The sequence below is a fragment of the Neomonachus schauinslandi genome, chromosome 12 (assembly GCF_002201575.2).
Source record: "Neomonachus schauinslandi chromosome 12, ASM220157v2, whole genome shotgun sequence".
In the NCBI taxonomy this organism is placed as follows: Eukaryota; Metazoa; Chordata; class Mammalia; order Carnivora; family Phocidae; genus Neomonachus; species Neomonachus schauinslandi.
In genome coordinates, this window is record NC_058414.1 from 98,699,054 (window position 1) to 98,721,942 (window position 22,889).

Consider the following 22,889-nt stretch of genomic DNA (forward strand, 5'->3'; position numbering starts at 1 on the left):
AGAGATTACTTAAAAATAAAATCTAAAAATAAAAAAAAAATGTAGATTCCAGTTTATTAGGTCTGGGGGCCAACCTGAGATTCTGCATTTCTGACAAACATCCAGGGAGTGCCATGCTGCAGGGCCCAGGACCACACTGAGAAGCAACACTCACTCCTACCCTTCGCCAGGCTCAAGATCAAGGTCTCAGCTCAAACATCACTTGTGAGAAAGAAGGGCTTTTCTGGACACCTCAGTTCAAAGGACACCACGTGCTACTCCAAGAGCCCAGGTCTCTTCCTCGGGGCCTTTGTAGACCGTATGACATCTCCCTAACTCGACCGGAAGCCCCAGGAAAGGCACCACTTTGCTCTCCTGGCGGTGCCGGATGAAGGCCTTCACGCCCCAGACCCACCTTCACTCCCAAGTCTCCTGGCATCGGGTCCCTGAGGGAAGGCCCGCGTGTGCTCCCACCGGAGGACATAGTGGGGGGTGCAGGCCTCCTGTCACACTGGCCACTCTGAGAACTCACCAAACCACCGTCCTCCCACAACTCCCAGTCCACCTGGGCCTCACTCATCTGGAAAACAGATCCTCTGGAAAGGCTCGCCTAGCTGCTGCCCCCAAGACCTGCTTCCTGCCCCCAGCCAGCCCCTGCGATTATCACACGTTACTGCTGAAGGAACTGCCACCAGCTCCAGAATGTTCACCCTCCTCACTTGTGTTTCAGTCAAGCTGGGAGCAGGTGAGCGCCCGGAGAGGGGACGTGGAGACGACACGAGCTGGTGAACGGAACCACTGGAACGAAGCTCCCGTCACCCACGAGTCCCCGGGACCTCACTGTCGGGGCTGTGCCAGCTTCCCACCCGGCCCCACCCCCTCCTCTCAGGCCCCCGGAGTGCTCGGGGCAGTCTCCAGAGCCTCCAGCCCTGCCGCAGCCCGCCGGACTGTGCCACTGCTCACCTCCACACACCAGGAGCAGAGACCTCCGATGCCCTCCACCTTGGTCAGGAGGACAGCCCATCCCCTGGATGGTCAGGTGTCTGAGGCAACGTGCACCCACAGGACTGCCAGCCCTCCCTGCCAAGCCCAGGTCCTCAACTCAGCCAAGGCTCCAGGATGGAGATGTTCTCTAACAGTTATGGAGCTTAATTTTCAGTAATTGTTTTATTCCATCACAACAGCCTAACCTATCTCTTCCATCACCCTAAAGCATCCACCTGCGCCCTAGTTCACCTCTCCTCAGGCACTACTGATTCCGAAGAGGTGGGGCTGCCTATCCCAGGTGAGGGGCCTCTCTTGGCCCAAGGCTGAGCCTTAGAACCTGGCTCGGGGTTTGGGGGACCTGGGAGCCGCTCCTCGCCCCGCGGTCCTTGGCTTGAAAGGAGAAGGCACAGCGACGCCCAGTCCTGCGCAGAGACGCTGCCTCTCTCAGGACTGGGTGGCGGCCCAGAGTTCGGGCTGAAATGTCATCCTTGGCAGAGTGCTCGGTGACAGTTCCTTGTGCCGTACAGGAAAAAATGCAAACTAAAGCACATGGACAGTCAAATCTTCTCCAGCGAGTAAGTCCTCCGACAATGGTAAAATAAAAGGCCAAAAAAAAAAAATCAATGTGATTTGGCAAATGTTTTCTTAAATTTTAAATTAAAAGAAAAAAACATTCACACAGAAGAAATTCAACTTATCTGTTTTGAAGAAATACATTATTAAAGAAAATGAAAGGTTAAAAAAAAAAAATCACACCCCAAATAATGATAAAAATAAATGTATCCTCTGTAAAAATCTGGACTAATCTACGGAGTCATTCTTACCTATTCAGTATTCAGAACATGAGGTGAAACCCCAGAGTATAAAAAAAAAATTAAAAAACCAAAGAGATCCTGCCCTCGCGCTGACCCGCCAGGTGCACGGCTCACTGCGGGCTCTGGACACCGGCTGCTGGGGGCTCCAGCGTCTGGTCCCTCCCGCCCACCAGAGACCTCACGCGAGGCCTTCAAAGGTCTTCCCTGGTCCTGCTCAGTTTTGTGGCATGTTCTTCTACAAACTTGCTCAGATGTTCCAGATCTCTGTTTCCGTCCTCAAATTTAATTGGGTTCTTTTTGTCCCCACTGGGGGCGAAGTAGATGGTAGGGAACCCCTCAACTTTGTAGCGGTCGTTGGTGACGTCATTGGCAGTGGCGTCCATCTTGGCGATGACCAGGTTCTTGTGGTTCTTGTACTTCTTGCCGAGGGCGGTATACTCGGGCTCCAGCTGCTTGCAGTGCCCGCACCAGGGTGCATAGAATTCGATGAGGACGTCCTTCTTGGGGTCCATCACAATGGAGTCAAAAGTCTTCCCCACCACGACCTTGACAGGCCCCTTGTTGTTCTTGGGCACCGGCTGGGATTTGACAACCGGCTTCAGTTTTCCTGCCGAGGAAAGCAAGCAGGGGAGCGGTGTGAGTGCTGAGAAGGCCCTGGGCTCTGGGGGGCTCAGAGAGGACCAGGCAGCGAGGCCAGGCCTGACATGCAGGGGGACGGGCAAGTCACACGTGCCAGGACCAGGTGGGGCCTTGCTTCCCCACTGACCCCCTGATTTCTCTAGTCTCCTCACCCCTTCTACCTCCCTAGTCCCTGCAGAGGCCAGAGAGGATGCTGATGGTCCCACCCCAGGCCTGATGGGCCTCCGGGTCCCATCCAGTGAGGCTGTCCCAGGAGAGGTGCCACCCGGTGCAAAGAGGCTGCTGGGAGAGCTGGTGGCCAGGGCCGGGAAGCCTCGGTGGGCAGAAGCACCGAGAAGACAGCAGGTGGCGGGACAAGCTCTGCCCACGACTCGGCCTGTGCCACGAAACTGGGCCACTGTGCTCAACCACATCAATAAAGATACTCTAATGCCTCAAAACAAGTTTTCCATGTATACAAAACTTATTTCTAGGTCCAAAAGCCTGTTTTAAGTATTTTTAAAATAAGGCTTCTTGGAGCTCCTGGGTGGCTCACTCGATTAAGTGCCTGCCTTCAGCTCAGGTCAATGGTCTCAGGGTCCTGGGATCGAGCCCCACGTCGGGCTCCCCGCTCAACGGGGAGTCTGCTTCTCCCTCTCCCTCTGCCTCTCCCCCCAACCCCCAGCTCATCTGCTGGTTCTCTCTCAAATAAATAAGATATTTAAAAATAAATAAGGCTTCTTGAAATTTCCAAGATACCTGCCTTTTTTTTTTTTAAATTACAAAAAGAAAAGAAGGCAAGCAAAAGAACGGAGACCTTCCATGTCCGTTCCCCCATCCCTCAGCCATAGGAGAGGAAACGCAGGGCCAGGCTCAGCGGAATAAGCGAGTGGGGGAGACGGGGTTGGAGCACCGGGTGCCCCCCTGCCTGCCCAGGGGAAGAATGACCAGGCGCCGAGGGGGTGCGACCAAGCCTCACCTTTTTTGAAAGCTCTGACAAACTCCCGGAGGGTGTCAGAGTCAAAGTCGTCAGGCTCCATGGCGAACTTCCGCCCGCCCTCATCCAGGATGGCGGCATTGACGTCCTCGCCGCTCTCACTGAGCCCCAGGTCCTTCACCTCCATGGCGAAGTCGTCCTCGTCAGCCACGGCGAAGGTGTACTCGGGGAAGTCCTTGGCCACCTCCAGGACTTTGCTCCGCCAAAACTGGGTGGCTGAAATGGGAGCGAGCACTGTGAGCTGAGCCGCGGAGATCAGGAAGAGTCTGTGGCTCGGATTCTCTAACCAAGCTCGCGCCTAACTTGGGAGAGAAGCCGTTCTGAAAAGCCACCTTTGTGAGCAGGTGGGCCCGGCTCAAAAGCCCAGTGACAGAAGCCCCTGCCCGCCTGAGGGTCCGGGGCTGGCCTGGTCCCAGCTCTGCAGCCTCTGAAAGCCTCCAGGCTTTGGCGGCCCCCTCTCTGAGAGGGCTCTGGACTCTGCACCAAGCTCCCCTGGTGCTAGAAGAGGAAGGATGAAGGGTAGCGACGGAGCACCACGGAAGGCAAGCTACCTTGAAGCCATAAACACACAGCCCACCCTGGCCACCGGCCTGCAAGGGGCTGGGGCAGGACTCCTAAACGCCAGAGCCCCAGCCGCAGCCGAGCCCGGGGGGCTCTCACCAGCTCGGTAGTCGAAGCCGAAGTCCACGCTGTAGTAGACGACCACCAGAGGGCGCCGCGCGTACCGCCGGGCGTCGTTGGAGGTCTTGCGGTGACCCACCAGCGGCAGCGTGTGCTTCAGCACGTGGTCCTTGATGGCCGACCCCTCCGTGGAGCTCTGCAAAAAAGCGGGCACGGGTCAGGGGCAGTGGGACAGAAGCGGGGCTCACGTCACCCCCACCTTCTGCTGCCACTGTTGGGAGGAAGCCGGCTGCTCTGGAGGGCCGGGCGTGGGAGAGGCGGCGGCGGAAGGTGCGCCGCTCTGGGAGCGCACCCGGCGATTCCCTGCGGGCCTTTGGGGCTCCCTTCCTCCAGTGACCCCTAAGTGAGCTTCCCGGGCCACTGCGGACACCATGTGCCCTTTCCTCTGGGTCTGGGCTCGCTGTCGGCGTCGGGGAAAGGCAGGCTTCCTGAGGGCAGCCGTCCCCACGGCTGAACTGACCCCAGCAATCCCGCTCCCCCCTTCTGATCCTCACAATAGCCCCTGGGGGGCACTTTACCAATGACCACGACCACAACACAGCATGCGAGGTGAAGGGACGGAGGCCCAGGTGCGCACGCTGGCGAGCAGCCATGCTGGGCCCTGAGCTCTACCCCGCGTCACACCAAAGCCCGGCACGGTGTCAGGGGAGACCATGGAGCCAGACAGGGCTGCAGGGCCTGGAAGCTGCCCCACCGGAGGCCACCCCTGCTGAGACGAGGCCGGGAGGCCCGGCACGCGAGGGCTCAGCGGTCTAGCACCAGGCAGCTGTCCTTGGACACGCTCAACAACACTGGCTCTTAAGGCTGGTTCCAGATGAGATGACAGCATCCATGACCAGCTGGGTGCAGTGGCCTGGGGACACAGAGCTGGGGTGACTGCCACAAAGGCCGTGCAGGGCCCCCTGGCTCACGTTAAGACAGATGCTGAACCAGATCCTCCAGACACCAGCCTCACAAGCCCCCAAGGGTGGGCACTGCCATCTCACGTTACAGAGGAAGAAACTGAGGCACAGCCAGGCTGCGCTGCTCGCCCAGGCTGCAGAGCTGGAAGTGGTTGGTGAACACCGCACTCTTCACTCTGGGCCCGAGTCCCATCGGGATGGGACAGGATGGCAGGACTTGCTAGGTGGGAGGGGGAAGGTGCTCCAGGGGAGAAAACAGCAGGAACCACGCAGGGAACAAAGCCAGAGGATGTGGCCCGGAAGTACAGGGAGGGTGGGGGGAAAGTGCTGGAAAAGCGGGCGAAGGGGACGGCAGGGCCGTGGTTGTCTTTAGTCAGGACAGCCTCCGGACTGAACGTCACTCAGAAGGTGAAGTTGAGCCCAGGGCAAACCTGCTCTGCAGCCGAGCATTTACCAGGCCCGAGCCTGAACTCCAGGGCGGAGCTGGCTTCACATCCTGCTAAGAGCTGCCTCCTTCTCAAGCTGGCTTCCTCTTACCGGCCCTGCCTTTGTCTTCCCTCTGTTCTGAATTCCAAATCCACTGTTTATTTTTTTAATACTTTATTTTTCAGTAATCTCTACACCCAATGTGGGGCTCGAACTCAGGACCCCGAGATCAAGAGTCGTACGCACCTCCAACTGAGCCAGCCAGGCGCCCCTCCATATCCACTTTTTAAAAAACCGCATTTTACTGTGTTGTAGGAATGTTCACAAAGCAGTCTTACATAACTTTCACAAAAGGGTGGTACATAAGTAATACCAATCCATTTAAAATAAAGAGTAAAACGCAGTGATGTGTATAACAGACTAGACTGAGTAGCCCTTAACCTTTCTGGGGTCAAGGACCCCTTCAAGAATCTATTGAAAGCTAGAGACCCCTTTCCCGGGAACACGCACACCACCCAGAATGGTGCCTGACTCCTGGGGTCTGCAGCGCCCATCTCTGGACCCGGGGTCAGTACCTATGGATGAAAGAAGAGGAGCTGGATGGGACAGGAGATGGGGCGGCCACCATTCATCCAGGGTAGAGGGGCCCTGAGCCTGAGCGGGGGCAGAGGAACAGATGAACATGCATGTGAGACTCTGAGAAGGGGCAATGGGGCTCAGGACCCAGGGAGTCAGAAAGATTCCGCGCAGCCTCTCCAAGGCCCCTTGTGCTCCCAGTTCACAAAAATGGATCAGAAGGGGCATGGCTGCTCCCTGTGGTGGAGGCGGAGCTCACCCCACCTTGCCCATCACCTCCTCCAGGTCCCATGAGAGCCCTCTGCCCAAACAGCGCGGGTCATGGCCCAGCCCTTCCCTTCAGTCTGCTCCTAACTGGCCGTGAGAGCCGGGGAGCCGGCTCACTGCTCTGCATCCCGGTCTATCAAAGAAAAGGCCTGGCTGTGAGATCGAAGGTTTCTTCCAAATCTGAAGATCTGCTCACTGCAGCACTGGGTCCCCGTGAAGCACTCAGGGCGTGGGGCTGCATCCAGGCTTGGCCTGGGCCAGAGAGCTCCCCCCCAAGGTGAGTACGTCACACTCGGCAGACGCGGGCTGGGTAGGCCTGGGGGGGGGGGGGGCGTGGGAACGGAAGGCCAAACCCATGCGCCACTCTCCACAGCTCCACCAGGGAAGAGAGGCCTGTCCTCAGTCCGTAGCTCAGCACCTGAGCCGCCCGTCAACTAAGGAGGCCGAGCTCAGACCCAGGAGCACGTCCTGCCAGGGACAACGGCAGACACACAGGCTGGAGCCCCAGTGGCTGAGCGCCCCGGGGAGGCTGGCCGCTGGCCGCTGGCCCGCAGCGGGGGCGGAGAGTGGGGGCAACTGGCAGGTACGTGAGGCCCCCAGGCCTCCCAAAAAATCACTGCTCACCCTGCTGGCCGCACCTCCCGGGAAACCACCTTTACCTCGGGGGCCAGGGCGCCAGGGAAGGACAGGCCAGACCCTACCTGTCTGAAGCCCAGAGCAAAATCTCCGGGCTTCAGATCCCCAGCCAGGGCTCAACCTGCAGCCTCAGGCCCATCAGAAGCCTGGGTGCCTGACAGAGTGAACGCTCCCAGACACCTGAAACTAATACTACACTGTATGTTAACTAACTGCAACTTAAATACAAACAAACAAACAAAGCAGCCTGGGGCTGTCGTGGCCCGAGGGCCCTCACTCACCTGGATGTCCATCACGTGGCTCCGGGGCTCATACTTGGATTGGAACTTCTCAGGCTGCATTACGACCAACTTCCCCGAGGAGACTTTCAAGAACTTTGCTACTTCGGTGCTGAAAGTGTGGTGGAATTTATAATCTTCTCTCAGGTTGTTCGCTGAAAAATTAACAGAACGATAAACACCCAATTTATTAAACTGCGTCACTGACCTAGGCTGAACTCACGGCCCCAGCCGATGACCTGCAAAGACCAGAATGAGCACCGCGAATTCCGCGTGGACGACACCCGGAGCTGGTGTAGGTGTAGCACCTTACAGCCTCTTAGAAGTAGTTTTTTAAAAAAAAAAACCAAAATAAGAAGCAAACCGGGTGTTCACAAAACAACTCAGAGCTCATCTGTCAGGAGCTATGGTCTCCAGTGCTGAGAAGCACGTGAAAGCCACAGACGGTCCGTGAGAACAGGTGGGCACCACGCTCCCCCGTAGCCACATGGTGGGTTTTCACACCAGCCTGTCCTCCCTGGATTGGTGGCTGGCCTATTTGTGGGCCGCAGTTCTTTTGCTCTGTACGCTTTTATTTAAATCTTGTGAAACTGTCAAGATGAAACCCCACTGTCTGAGGACACCCGAGAACAGAGGTTGGCAAACTTTCTGGAAAGGGCCAGACAAGATCTCTGGCTTTGCAGGCCATGCTATCCCCACCACTCAACTTCGCACCGTGGGGTAAAAGCGGCAGGACAGCATGTAAACCAGGGAATGTGCTGCGCTCCTGCCAGACGAACAGAACCAGGCCAGTGGCGCCCCCTGCCCGACGCCCCCCGGGGCGAGCGCCCCGCAGTCTCTGCTCTGGTCTGAGCGGAGTCTGATGCAAACACCGGGGAAGATGTCAAAGGTGCTCCCCCACCCTGGAGGGCGGGCCTCCCGACTGGGTTATAGGAAACACCCCATGTCTTGGGGGAGGCGGGAGACAGGCTTTCAGAATCAGCCAGACGTAGATTCAGATCACAATTCTGACACCTGCTAATGGTGCGGCTTTAGGCATGTGAGTGATTCAGTCCCCGGGCCACAGTCCCTCCTCTGCACAAACACGGCAGTCTACCTCACGGCCCGGGGGGAGGCTGGGGTCTCCCTTGGCAAGATTCCTCCTGGCTCGTTCCAAGGGGACGACGAGGCTACCTAACCAATAAAGACTGACGAAGCGCCTCCGCTCCGGCACCGGACATGGAAACAGAATTCCCCTCTAGCCCAGTCTTACCACATGAACGCACACTCCACGTGGATACAGCTGTCACTGGGCGGCCCCGAAACCAGCACTGGGCGGCCGTCAGTGCAGTTACAAGACTGGAACTACTCGTCTAAAGCAGAAAACCGAGCCATCTGTGGTATGGCAGTGGGGGGGTGGGGGTTGAGGGCACTCAGAAGGAACCTGACAAGGATGGAGAGGATCCTCCGTGTTCCTGAAAGAAAACGTCTCTCTTTCCTAAGCTAGGGTCATCCGGGACAGCAAGTACAACTGCCACTAGGCAGGAGCCAGCGACGGGTTTCAGGATGGGGCGAGGGCCACCCGCCCCCACGGGACACGCCCTGTGACAGCCATTGACCATAACCCCCCCTCGCGGGACCAGGACGTCATGGATGCTAGCCTTACTGGGCGCTGCATCTCCATTATCCCAACGCAACAACCTCTTGAAGTAGAAAAGGTCTCCAAAGTGGATTATTTAATAAAATATATTTTCAAAAAGAAAGGAGCAAGTCACCACCTGTGCCCACACGCTAATAACTGGCAGAGGCAGGACTCGAACCTGAGTCTGATTCAGAAACCCTCCTTTTCTGGTCAAGACCCTGCCCCTTGCAGAGGGGCTGGGAAGGGGCTGCTGGAAGACAGGGAGGGAGACGATGAACTTGGATGACTCTGACGTGCCCCTGCCCTCCCCTCAGAGGCCAGGAGGCAGCCGGCGCACCAGTCTACTCAGGACGAGATCCTATCCCCCTCGCGTAATCAAGGCAATGGGGAACTAACCTCTACTCTAGCCCCAACCCCGGAAAGGACAGCCTGCTCCCACAGCTGCTTCACCAAGCTCTGCTCTAAGCCGACGCCCCAGGAGCGGTCCACAGAAGCAGCAGACTCCCCAGCAACCTCCCCCAGCCTGGGCAGGGACGTTTCGTCCAGCCCAGAGGCCACTGCTCACCAGCATCCTGGTACCGCTGGTAGGCCGGCTCACTCTCCGCTTTAAAGACCCCGATGATGATGACGTCATCCCCGTCCTTCAGGAACTCCTGGACCTGCTTCAGGGCCACGATCTCCTTGGAGGGTGGCCCGGACTGCTCGATCATGTAGTCGACGATACCTGGGAGCAAAGCACGTGCCTGAGGAGGGGCTCGGGGCTCCCGGGCACTCTGCTCTCCCTGCCCCCCACCCCCCTCGGGGGCCCCCCCCCCCCCACTGAGGTAGGACTAGGAGGCAGCCTACCGTATTTTTCCCGTGGGCCGTTGTAATCAAAAGGCTTTCCCTTGCGGAAGATTTTCAGGGTGGGATAGCCAGACACATCGAACCTCTTGGCCAGGTCTGTCTCAGCAGTGGCGTCGACCTTGGCCAGGGGGATTGGGGGGGAGCGCTTGCTCAGCTCCTTGGCGGCCTTCTCGTACTCGGGGGCCAGCTTCTTGCAGTGTCCACACCTACAGAAAGCAGTCAGTCCGTGAGGAGTCGGTCCCAGCACGGACACAGCCTCCCATCTGAGGGAGGCACCGAAACCCGACCTGTGTCCCCGAGAGCCTCGGTTCGATCCAGCAGACCTCCGAAGGCCTCCGTGGTGAGGGCGAGCAGCCGGTCCCTCCATCGCTGGCACCAGTGCTCACACAGCGAGAGCACGCGCATACACACGACACACGTGAGTGACAGGAGTGGGACTGGGACATGGGGCTGACGTGGGAAAGGCTACGAAAGACAACGTCCCAAGAAGGGAGAGTCGGGACAGGTGAGGACACCAAGTCAGGGTGGCTTCATACACGATGTGACAGTTGATCCGGGACAGGGAAGAGGACCCGAGCCCGTCAAGGGTGGGCGAGGGGAGAGACGACGTAACAAAAGCACAAGGCCAGAACAATGAGAACGCCGACCGACCAGGGCAGGAGAAGGTGGGCCTGAGCCAAGGGAACTGGGACGGGAGACAACTTAAAACAGCCTGCGCGTACGTCAAGAACCGACGGACCCCCCGGGGCAAGGGCCTCGGGAACCAGCGGCTCTGCAGACCGAACTGAACGCAGCACGGTCTCGTCACGGTCCTCAGGGCACCTCACGGCTGCGCCCCACAGAACGTAAACCATCCGCAGGGAGAGGGTAACCGTTCTCTGTAGCGCAGAAACAAGGCGCATTCGCTCTCTAAGCATTTCCTGAGCATGCGACGTGAACAAGTAGCTTGCTGAACTCAGCTCCGGGCAACTACAACGTAGGATCCATAACCTATCGTGAGACCTCCCGTGCAGCTGTCTGTCCCCCAACACCTTCGCCACCTCACGGGGCCCCCTGCGCTCCTCGTGTGCCAGGTGTTGCCCCCACCCCCGCCCCCTCTGTGCACACGCACCCTGCGATGACCGAGGACACTGCCTTGTGCTGCGGAGGCCCAGAGCCTTGGGTCACTGTCGTTCGCCCCATGGTCACATTCCTGACTCCGGTCTACGCCGCACACCCTGACAAACAGCAAGCCTGTTCAAAAATCAGAAGCGCCGGCTGACCCGGGATGAAGTCACCAAGGCAGACGGTACCTGGGCAGGCCGAAAGCCCTCCCAGAGCCCTGGCCGCTACACGCACACCTCGCTTGAAGACGGCCTGCTCTGCTGTCTCCTCCGGCTGCCCACGCCTCCCTCCTCTCCTCACGAAGCACGAGAACCGCAGTACGTCGGCCCCCCAGCCCGCACCTCGATCAGCCACTCTCCCCCGCTCCCCCCCGCCTTTCTTCCTGGCACCTTCTTTCCCACCTGCGGGCCCCCTGCCCCACCTGATTCCTGCCCCTGCATGTTTCCACCCCCACCATCTCTGTGCGCCTCTCCTCGATGAGCTGTCATGCCCTACTATCTGCAGCCAGAGCTGGCTGCTTCCTGCACGTGGTGGGGACACGTAGGCCACGTCCCTGCTAAGCTCTAAGGGACTGGCCCAATTCCTCCGCAGAGCTGGGGCTTCCTGTTTTCTGACAGGGAGCAGGCTTCAATCCCAACCACATCCTAGGGCTGCTGCCCCCAAACAAGAGCTCCTCAGCATCCCCCGGCTGGGCTCTGCTGTTTCTCTCCTATAAGAGCCGAAGCCCTGAGGTCAGGGGTTGGGGAGGGGGCCCGGGAGCATCGAGAGGCCCGGTTGTAATGGAGCATTTGGGGGTGAGAGAGGCAGAAGGCGATAGGGTGAGTGGAGGAGACAGAAGGCAGGACAGCTGTGGGAATCCGGAGGCCCCAACATGAGAAGGGTTCACGTCTGGAGCGTGAAGGGAGGCTGAGGGTCATCTTCCCAGATTCGCTCCAGCACATTTGTGCCGTGAGCAGAGATAAAGCCACTGTTCAGACACCTCAGGAGGCAGCAGGCTGCAGCAGGCCGCCCGCGGCCACCAGCTGCCACCGCCGCGGTCACCAGTTGCCACCGCTCTGCCCACTGTGGTGGCAGCTCTGCTCTCCCCCTCATCACAGCAGAGGAGCTCCCGAGAACCGCATTTCCATTCGTCCTACGCACGCGTCCCTCACGCTGCCCACCGGGCCACGGCTGTCCGAGGGTCTTCACGCGTGTTTTCTCAGGGCAGGGCAGGGGTGTGACGACAAACGTGGGACTCAGCAGGCACAGGCCCGGTGCACGGCCGTGTCCTCCAGCCACAGGAGAACCCAGATCACCTGGTGCCCCACACGCGGGCTTCGCTCTCCTCCGCACTACAGGCCTATGTCTACCTCGTCCCGCCCCTTGGGAAAATACCACCCCTCTCTGGAACACTCAGCAGCCACATCAGCCTTTGTGCATGGTGGGGACTGGGCACCCCCTGTTCTCGGCTCTGCCTCACGCGCAGGGGCCTCTGACACCCCCAACCCAGTGGCTAGCGTGCACCGAATGCAGGACGGGGCTCGTCGGTATCTGAGCAACACAGGACAGACACCACCTTACCATGGGGCATAGAACTCCACCAGAATGATGTCTGCATCATTCACCACTTCATCGAAGTTCTCTTTGGTCAGCACAAGTGTGACTTCGGGCGGAGGCGTCCAGTTGGGCTGGGAGATCTCTTTGACCTTGGCGACAATTTCTGAAAGAAACCAAACAAGCCTGAGCACGGGCAGACCCTCCCCGCAGAGGCAGGTGGGGAGGAGCGGCAGGGGTCAAGGAGAACAGGAAACGTTCAATTCCCTAAAATCCAGCTGCACCTCTAGCCAGTGCCACTCTGCAGTTTGAGGCCACGGCTCAGGGCCGAGGGGTCCACGCTTCCCTGTCCTCCTTCCACTGCCTGGCGACCTCTCTGACAGCCCAAGACCAAGCTGACGAGTGAGACCCTGCTCCTGCAGACTGTGGCTAACTGCGAGCTCATCTCCCCACGGCTGACCACGCGCGCCCATGAGCAGTCTCGAGGGCGTCCCCTCCTCAGGTCCAAAGACCTGTGCATTCAGTCATGCAATCTCGCACCAGCACGTCATGCGACATGACGTGTGCACAAAAATCAAGAAAAATGAAGAGGAGCAGCACCGGCCCCGCCACTCAGGCTGCATCAGCATCACGGGGAAGGTGGTGGCCTCGTTCCCCAGAGACGGACTCAATGACGGGAGTGGGACACAGAACATACTCTCACAAGGCACCTTCCAAGTGGCTCTTAGGAGCAGTGGTGGCAAACTTTACGTTCTTCTTTTTTCTTCATTTTTTGTTCTGCTGTGGAATCGCCAGGAAGCCAGAGCTGAGAAGCAGCCCTGCAAAGCAGGAGGCTTCAGACAGAAGTGTGCACGGCAGCCCCTCCCCAGCACCAACGGGGCTGACCGCCTGGCCCCCCGCCCACACCCAAAGCCCCGAGGCCATCAGCGACGTGGGCGCACTCGGGGCCACCGGCCAAGGAGCCCCCTGTGGCAAACACGGCTCTCGAGATTCCAAGCCGGCCCCGCCTCTGGCGGTCAAACACTGGGTGCGGACCTCTGAACACACAAGCCGGTTCACTTTCCAACAGTAAGGACACGGCTTTCAGCCTGCGCTTAGATTAAGTTCCTTTATGTGCTAATATGGTAAGGACATTATTCGTTAAGTAAAACAGGAAGGTGCAAATGGCGATTAAGAAATGCTAACAATCAGACACCTGGGTGGCTCAGTTGATTAAGCGTCTGCCTTGGGGTCAGGTCATGATCCCAGGGCCCTGGGGTCGAGTCCCCGCATTGAGTCCCGCATCGGGCTCCTTGCTCAGCAGGGAGCCTGCTTCTCTCTCTGCCTGCCACTCACTCTGCTTATGCTCTCTCTCTCTCTGACAAATAAATAAATAAAATCTTAAAAAAAAAAAGATATGCTGTCACGTGTCCACAGTATCTCTGAAGGGCACAGGAGAAACTTTTTACATGAACCGCCTTCCTGGAAGGGAGCTGGACAGCCAGGGTCAGGGTGGAAAGACTCTTCCTTATCTACCTCTTTGAATTCTGAACCCCGTAAACATATAATCTAGTCAGCAGACAGACAAACGACGTGAAAGCAAGTCTTAACAGCTGTGATGTTTCCTTGTGCACCTGCAGTGGGTAGGATCCTTAGGGGGTCACAGCAGAGGCCCTCAGCCAGCTCGAAGGGGACTCTGAGTTCAGATCCAAGTGACCCCCCATGAGGAACCCAAGGCCTGGCCAGGGGAAGACGTGTGTCCAGGACACAGGGGGACACAGACACTGCCATGTCCACTATGCCACACTAGGAATGGAAATTATAACATGTTGGTTTTTTTCTAGTGATTAAGAGATATGGCTCAGTCGTGAAGTGTCTGCCTTTGGCTCAGGTCATGATCCCAGGGTCCTGGGATCGAGCCCCGCATCAGGCTCCCTGCTTGGCGGGAAGCCTGCTTCTCCCTCTCCCACTCCCCCTGCTTGTGTTCCTGCTCTGGCTGTCTCTGTCAAATAAATAAAATCTTTAAAAAAAAAGAGAGAGACATGATGAAGATACCACAATTTTGTTTGTTCATTCATTTAAAAAAAAATTCACTTTGTGCCTAATATAAGCCAGGCAGGGATCCATCAGGCCTGGTTTAGGAGAACCACCTGGCTCCCCACATCGGTGGTTCTCAACACGGGGCTCTGGACCCACAGCTTCAGGTAAGCCCTGGGAGCCTGTACGAAATGCAAATCATCGAGGCTGACCTGAAACTTAGGGACTTGGGAGTCTGGGAATGGGTTTCAGGAGCCCACCAAGTGACTCTGACGAAAGCCAACACCGAGAAGCACTGCTCTAGGGCACCGCCAAGAACTGCGGCCTCGTGTATCATGTGACATATGGGCTCTAGATCTTGAGTCTCATGGTGTGAAATGAGAAGACACCCCTCCTACCCTAGGACAAGTTTACTTTGATCTCCGTTAACTGGAACATTCCAGCAGGGACCACTCCCAGAAGCTGGTGCTCCTGGGGTCCTAGCCCACTCAACTTGTCTTCCTCTCTATTACCCAAACTCTCCCCTCTCAGCTTTCCAGTGGAGTCCCAGGCCGGCCTCCTCCAGGAGCACAGGTTCCACTCACCTTCCTGAGTCCTGGAGCCCTCGTAGTCCACAGCCTGCCCCTTCTTAAGGATCTTGATGGTGGGGTAGCCGCTCACATCAAACCTGCCGGCCAGCGCCGACTCTGAGGTCGCATCGATCTTGGCCACAGGAATGGGAGGGTCGTTCTCCTTCAAGGCACTGGCGATTTTTTCATATTCTGGAGCAAACTGCTTGCAATGTCCACACCTGAGAAGGAGATTTGGGGAAGGAGAAGCAGGTTAATTGTACCCAGCAATGCAAACAGGAACGGGGGGCACCAGGACCAGGATAATTGCAGTTAAGAGGAGACACACAAGGTAACACCTTGAGGAAGCCAAGGCGGCTGGAGTCAGACAGATGGAGGCTGGAATTCCAGCTCTGGCCTGGGCTCACACTTCCAACACCTCCAAACCCCAGTGTTTTCGTCCATAAGCTTCTCAAAGTTCGTCCAGGGACTCCACGCATGGGGTCTGTGAGGTAAACGCTCTTTACAAAAGACCTTTCTCATCTTCTTCACTCATTCCCTCAGAGCGTACGGTGGAGCTTTCCAGAGACCACACGACTGACAAGGTCAGCATACTGATGTTAACATGGAAGGGTTATTGTTAAACATGGATTAATATGGAAATTTGTTTTGATGTCTAATGTGGTAACTACTGACAGCCATGACCCACATCAAAAACTATCTGGACTCACAAGACGAAAGAGTTTGAGATGTACTGACCTACAAAACACACTAACCTCACAGACCTGTTCAAAAGACTACTTAGGTATTTTATACAAAAGGCCTCACACCTGAACATTAGGCACTGGACCAAAAACTAAGTATATCTTAACTATTCTGTCTCAAAAGTGAACCAAGGAGGGCAGGGGAAAGAGGACGGACAAGGAGGGATTATGAGATAAAGACCAGCAGCAGAGGTGAGGAGGAAGGGCACACGAGGGTGAAGGACAGGACAAGTGGGGCGCCCCTCCACCCGGGGACAGTGTGCCTTCTCACACTGGAAACCGCCCGCAGGCCATGCCTGGCAGGAGCTGGGCGGCGGGGTGGCCTCGAGACGGGTCAGGGCAGAACCTGCAGCCAGGGACGGGTCTGTCACCAACACCGGTGACACCGGTCGTCGCACACCCACGCCCCAGCTGTAACCACCAGACAACACATTCCTATTTTAAACTGCTGGGGACCATGTTGTGTGAGGGCTTATCGGATGCTGAGTTCCTGGCGTTCCTGCACCCACACTGCCCCCCTCACCAGGTCTGGAGGACCGTGAGGTGTCAGGCATGTGAGCACAGAGGAACCCCCTCGTGCAGGCTGGTGGGATGAGGAGAACGAGGGTCCTTACCATGGAGCGTAGAACTCCAGCAGCACCGTGTCTTGGTCAGCCACAAAGTTATCAAAGTTCACGTCATTCAAGACCAGGACACCGTTTTCTTCCTTGACTTCCAAGTCGTCGTCGTCCTCCTCCTCTTCCTCCTCCTCCTCCTCTTCATCCTCAATGGCATCTTCTTTATTAGAAGAATCTGAGCGGAAAATAATCCAGACTGGTTAGGAGATTGGTGACTCTCCTCCTTAAAAACTTTCCTAGAACCCCAAACCCTCCAAATGTGTCATGAGTCCTGAGTGGCCCCTCAGGGCCACCAAGAGCCGGGGTGGGGACATCAGGTCTCCCCTACCCCAGAAATTCTGATCCAAGGTTTCCATACTGGGTAGCCACTTAGGAGTTCACCTAAAGGGAGGTCCCAGTTACAAAGATATTTGCAAACCACAGGTCTAGAAGTTAAAGTCTCGACGCCCCAGCGGGACTTGAGGGCAGGGCGAGGCGCCTCTGCGGACGCAGCCCCGCAGCCTGGCCCCGCGTGCCTCCCGCCCAGGCTGGCAGAACCCTAACCGTCAGCCCCTCCTCCCCGCACTGGGGTCTGATCCGTTCCCCTGCACCACCCCGCGCAGGCTTTCCAGGCCTCGCCTCTAGAGCAAGCCTCCTTCATCCACATCCTGTGCCTTGCGCTCTAGGGCACCTTGTTTTGCAGCTACCCCACATTTGTGCTCCAGGGCGAGGCTAACTTTCAGCGACACCTTCCTCTTCTTCACACACTATGCTTTCCACAGCTCGGGCGTCATTCAGCCTCCCGGGAACAAAGAGCTGCCCGGCCCCCAAAAGAGCACCAATGGGAAACAAGGACTCATGCTCGACTTTTCATTCTGGAGGATGGACTACGAATTGATCCCATTTCTTTTGTTTGTTTGTTTGTTTTATTTTATTTATTTATTCATGAGAGTGAGAGAGAGAGATAGAGAGAGGCAGCGGCAGAGGGAGAAGCAGGCTTCCCGCCTAGCAGGGAGCCCGATGCGGGACTCGATCCCAGGACCCTGGGATCGTGACCTGAGCCGAAGGCAGACGCTTAACCATCTGAGCCACCCAGGCGTCCCTAATCCCATTTCTGAAAGGGGGTGGCATTTTACCTTGTGCGCACAAAAAATAGCCCCACAGGTCTCACAGTCCTTCAGAGAGACTGGAGTGTGAAGGGAAGAGGCTGGGGGATTTAACTGACTTAGAGAGTCACCCCAGAGGTATCCCCAGGGTAAGAGTTAAGAATTTTAATGACTTACAGGGTCATCGTGCATCAAAAATACACAACAAATCGCACCTTTGTAGGATGCCTTGCCTGGAAGCAAAGCCCTCTTCCCAGAGCACCAGAATCTGAGCTCATCGTACTACCCAGGTTTCAGGGAATCTTTCGCCCAACTACAGATACGAGGAACCGTGGGATGGCGGTTCTTGCTACCCAGCTTCTCCCGCTGCTCTCTCTGCAGCCAAGTGCAGCAGGCCCCAGAACTGCATGAACTCTGCAGCCAGATCCTGTCAAGGGGCCAATTATTCTTTCCCGAGATGCTTCCCAGGAGATAAAGCAACTCTGCTGGTTCTGTGTTGGGGGCGGAGGATGAAGTCAGCCTCAGGATCCAGGAACCTCCGGGACTTGCCCCACCTTCGCCCTGCCCCTAATGAATCCAGGGCTCCACAGCTGCTGGGACAAGCCAGGGAACTGGTCTGGGTGGCATGGCAGCTTTGTCCCTTTTTGTGAAAACCTACCAAGCTGCAAACTAATTACAAAAAGCCAACCAAAAATCCACCAGGAGCCACATTTTGCTCAACCACGTTCTTTAACACATCCCGCTGCTTCTCCTTGACTTCCATGTTTCTCTCTCCAGCTTGAGGTCCAAGTTCTCCTCCTCTGTGGGAGGAGTAAGAAAGGCCTCTAAAATCCCAAAAGAAAAGCCACCAATTTGAGAAGTACAAACCAAGCGGACTCGGTTTCCTGGGGCCACGGCTCTCCAACACCTGCTCCTCCCCCGGGCTCCCTCCTCCCCAGCAGGAACTCTAGGGGACGACAGGCCTGCAGAGGCCAGGCCCCCAGCAGGGCCCCCAGCACTGTCATCAGGCCTCCTGGGTAAGGAGGTGGGCAGGACCTGGGGGAAGACAATGCGGGCTTAAGCCCCATCTCCACCTCTTAGGCTGGTGGCCTAAACCGAGTCCCCTTCCTCTGGTGACAGGCAGCCAACACTCCACACCCAGGTCTTTGTGAATCTGAGCACCTAGCGCTCTTGGGAACCTGAGTTTAACACTGGCTGGCTAGGGCTTCCAGGTGCTTCTGGAAATACTGCCTACAGCCACCCTGCAAGGCAAGAACCGAGTCCTGAGCTTTCCTGTTGGGGCCTCTGGTACCGCAGTCACACTGGCTTCCCAAAAGGCTATTCTGACCACCCATCACCTGAAAGTCCTACCCAGAATGACCTGTGTGATGGCTGCAAACCTGAGGACTTGATGTGGGGACGTTCTGCAGGTCAGAGGCCGAGGGGGACCGCTTCCCGCAGGCTGGACGGCCTGCTGAGGGCAGTTCGGCAGGGCTCGGGGGCCACGCAGATCCGCTCTCACTGCCAGACTGCTCTGGCCAATACGGGAACCAGATTAACTTGCAGGCGGATGGACAGACTGGAGCACGGATGGAAAGAACTACCTGGGGAACTTAATCCGCACTTTAAGCTACAAGACACAGCCGGGGGAGGCAGAGGGACTTGACAATCCGCTCAAACACAGGGATATGGTGAATTTTACGAAAAAGCAAAGATGCCTTCTTTCCTCTGCTCAGCCGGACGTGGTCTGTGAGCGCTAGTGACAGAGCTCTCATGATTCACTGGGTGTCCCTGAGCTACCACGGGACAGAGCTCCTAAGAGTGAACTCTTGATACTTGGGGAAAAACAGACACACACAGACACACACACACACGCTTTTTTTTTTTAAAAGGATACCAAACAAAATGACAGAACCTTCCCCACATCATTAAAGACTCTCGAATGCATTAAGGCACGCCCCTACCTTTCCAGTCCTTCTTAGCCTGCAGATAACCCCAGGACCGGACTCTCCGCGATCTGAGAGGGTGCTGGCTCTGTATTCCTACCTACCAGAAACCCACACACCCCTGCAAGGAAAACATCCCACATTCTAATAGGAAAACCATTTTTTCACTAGACTTCACTTTTAAGGCTGGACATTCTAGGATAGAAAATATATCCACAGTCTTCTAGTATCTTCTGGATGGGTGCCATTCTCCTCAGTATGAGGCCGATGAAGCCTCCCAATCACCTCCACATTGCTTAGCCCACCTGGTAAGGCCATTCCGGAAGTGGAGGCCGCAGGCCTCTGCAATCCCTGGCCACTCTTAGCAGTACCTCTGATGACAACACTGGAGCCCTGCCCAGCCTGGATGCAGGCAGCTCCTGTCAAGATGTCCTCGCTCTACTCCCTCAGCTGCTCACTCTTCAGTCCCCACCGGCTTAGTGCCTAGAACAGGTGGATAAACTCTACCATTAAGTCAATACTGAAGTTTATATTAAACATGGAGAAAGAGAAATTTGTTACCAGACAGATCATTATAGCTGGTATTTGTTAGGTGCCAGGCACTGTGCTGAGCTCTTAAATACATTCTCTCACCCCTTGAGGGAAACATTACATGCACTTTACAGATGAAGAAACTAAGGCACAGAGAGGGTGAGTCACGTGCCCAAGGATCACAAGCTACTTCGTGGAGGGTCCTGGCCACTCAGTTGCTCTATCTATCGTCACCTCAGATTGTTTCCCAATATGCCCAAAGCTTTAGGTGGAATTATTTGACAATTACTTCTCAGGAAATAAAAAGGGAGGGGCTGAACAGTTCTTTAGCACTACACACAAGTGAATTTCCACTTAACTTTTAAATCTAAACCAATCCCAGATAAAAACAGGCAACGACCAGCATCAAAGTATTTTCCTTCACTATTTCAGCTGGGAAGATGTGAAAAGTACAGGTAATGTCTCATCTGAGACACAGAAAGCCCCAGCACCTAAGGCTTGCACAACCAGAGCTTAAGCTCTATTTAGTGACCATATTCTTGAGGGGGGGGGGGCTGTTGTCTTTTGGGGCCCCGACACCGCTGTGCTGTTTGAATCTGAAACCTAAGAAACACAAAACAAAAACAAAACCTAAAGACTTAGAACATTTGTGGTGGGAGAGAAATGTGCCCCCAAAATAAATGTGCAGGACAAGTTACCTGTGAAAGTGAAGGACCAGGGATGCTTCAGGGATGGGAAAGGGTCAAGGTAGGGACTAGAACTCCCCCCCCTCCCCAACCCTGCCAGAGGACAGTGCCCTGGAAGACCTGCCATGACCATGACAACTCCAGAGACTCCTGAGCTCACCCCCGAGGCAACTGGTTCCCAGGGCCTTCACAGCATTAGCGACCTGTCACCCAAATGATAAACCTGCTGGTCCTGATAGCCCTTGGCATGCACCCAAGTTTGCCACTGTCTCAGGCCTCTTAAGAACCCCCTCAAAACAGAATCACTAGATCAAAATCAAGACAAAACTATTATGCTTCTTAGCTACGTTCCAAAAATAACCCTCCATCCCCACTGGGTCCTCAAACTTTAAGATGCCCCCCAAAGTTTAACTTGCATGTGAATCAATGAGGAACACATGTTTAAAATGCAGATTCCAGGGCCCACCCCTGCAATCTGCTTTGGTATATTTTAGGATTCTGTATTTATTTATTATTTTATTTTAAGATTTTATTTGACAGAGAGCACGCACAAGTAGGCAGAGCCGCAGGCAGAGGAAGAGGGAGAAGCAGGCTCCCTGCTGAGCAGAGAGGACCCTGGGGTCATGACCTGAACCCAAGGCCGACGGTTAGCTTAACCAACTGAGCCACCCGGGCACCCCTGGGACTCTGTATTTAAAGCATCAGATGATTTGGATAAAGGTTCCAAAACTCACTTGAAGGCCCCGCTGCTTTCTTACTTCCTCTCAGCAGGTGTCTTTATCACCAAGTGCTGATTCTTACTTCCCTATTTGGATTTAAACTTGAATAGGTGACCCACACAGAAGTTACTCAATCTGTTTGAAAGGGTATAAAGTTCACACTTCCCCTACACACTAATATTAGAAAAAAGAGTTTATTTACATTGGAACAAACTGGCTGGGAAGAATCCATCATCAGGAGAAAGGCCTGAGAGGAAGAAAGTTGATGCCTGTTCTCTAGGAACAGCATTCTTTTCTTGACTAGTGCATTCTATTTATCGAAGGTCTCTTACGCCATTTGTTTTCAGCTAGCTGGTTTCCAAGAAAAATGTGGCAGCGATGACTAGTAGCTGTCTAACGTTCCTGCTAGAACAGAAGCTTTATGGGCCATGGAGGCCACACTCATCCTATACTCCCAGAACCCTGCTCAGTAACTGGCACATAGTAGGTATTGAATAAATGATGGCAGAGGGAATGGAACCTTTGGTTTCTAACAAATGCAAACCAAGCCGTTGTCCCTTTCTCCCTCAAACCAACACCCATGAGTTATTTATTTCCAAATCTACAAACCACATTTTTTTAAAAAGATGCTTGCTGCCCGCGGCTGCCCTGGAGAGCTTCTACCGGGTCTTCTCTCCTCTAAGACCTGTTTTGAAAACAGTGCCCCCCTCCCTTCCTCACGCTCCCTGGGCGTGCTCGCCTGGCAATTTTAACCAGCTCCCAAGCTCCCCTTGCCAGAAGCGAGCAGTCAACCTGAACCCGAGTAAAATCTGAGCGTAATAAGAGCGAAGGAGCCAGTTGCAAAAAAGGCACTTGGCCCCCTCTCCGCGTCCTAAGCCTCAGTGGCAGGGGGCTTGCCTCCACCGCCCTCCTCTCCCGGGATCTCCTAAGCGATTCCGCTCACCGCTACTGCCCTTAAACTCCAGCAAGTTGGCGCCAGGCGCCACTTTTGGAGGGGCTCCGCATGAAACCCACCGGTCCCGGGTCGCAGCCACGGTCCCCACGCACGGGCCCCTGCGGCCCATCAGGCCCGGCCCGCCGCCGGCCGCTCACCTCCGTCCGGCCCCCCGGCGCTCGCGGCGGCCAGCAGCTGCGCCAGCGCCAGCAGCAGGACCAGTAGGCACGCTTTCCGGAGCCTCATCACGGCGGTGCGCAGCGCGGCCTCCCTGCGCGGACAACCCCTGGGCGCTCCGGGATCTCGAGCCCTGGCCTCTAGACCGAAACGGGAGGGAAGGCAAAAAACCCCCCAGGAAGTCCTCGCCAGCAACGGGCTGGGGGCGGGGAAGCCACCGGCGGGCCAATCCCAGCCGGACTGGGGGCGCGGGCCGCGTGCGCCTCGCTGCGTGTCGGAGCCTCACGGCACCGCCCTCCGAACCCGCGCTCCTCCCCGTCCTCCTCCGCGCGCCCCGCGGCTCGCGCGTTTAAAGCTCCGAGCCCTAACGTGAGGTGCCCCCTTCTGATTGGCTGCGCCGCAGCCACCAATCAGCAGCTGCCACTCGGTTTGCGGGGAGCGCACAGGCTGAGAGAGGGAGTGAGGGAGAACAAAGGCGGCGGGCACGGGCCGGAGGGGCGGGGCGGGGCGGCGCATTGGGGTGCGATTGGCCGGCGGCGCGGTGGGTGGGTGTCCTGGGAAGGCGGGGCGGGGCGGGGCTCCGGGTCCCGCCGCCGAGCTTGGCTGGAGGAACACGTGTCC

The 22,889-nt window shown here is 56.4% G+C and overlaps 1 protein-coding gene across 2 annotated transcripts; it reads right to left on the reverse strand.

The window, feature by feature from the left end:
* Positions 1–212: 212 nt before the first annotated feature.
* PDIA4 (protein disulfide isomerase family A member 4) lies at positions 213–22,587 on the reverse strand. Of its 2 annotated transcripts, XM_044919924.1 has the most exons (11): positions 22,250–22,419; positions 16,209–16,386; positions 14,867–15,072; positions 12,294–12,432; positions 9,630–9,835; positions 9,349–9,507; positions 7,166–7,317; positions 4,782–4,786; positions 4,057–4,211; positions 3,379–3,612; positions 213–2,388 (listed from the first exon to the last, which is right to left on the reverse strand). In XM_044919924.1, the coding sequence occupies exons 1-11, from the start codon at positions 22,335–22,337 to the stop codon at positions 1,973–1,975; spliced, it is 1,938 nt and encodes a 645-aa protein (XP_044775859.1). In that variant the 5' UTR covers positions 22,338–22,419; the 3' UTR covers positions 213–1,972. The 2 variants fall into 2 exon arrangements, with proteins under 2 accessions (XP_044775859.1, XP_021548451.1); XM_021692776.1 differs by lacking the exon at positions 4,782–4,786 and having other exon boundaries at positions 4,057–4,213; positions 22,250–22,587.
* Positions 22,588–22,889: the final 302 nt, after the last annotated feature.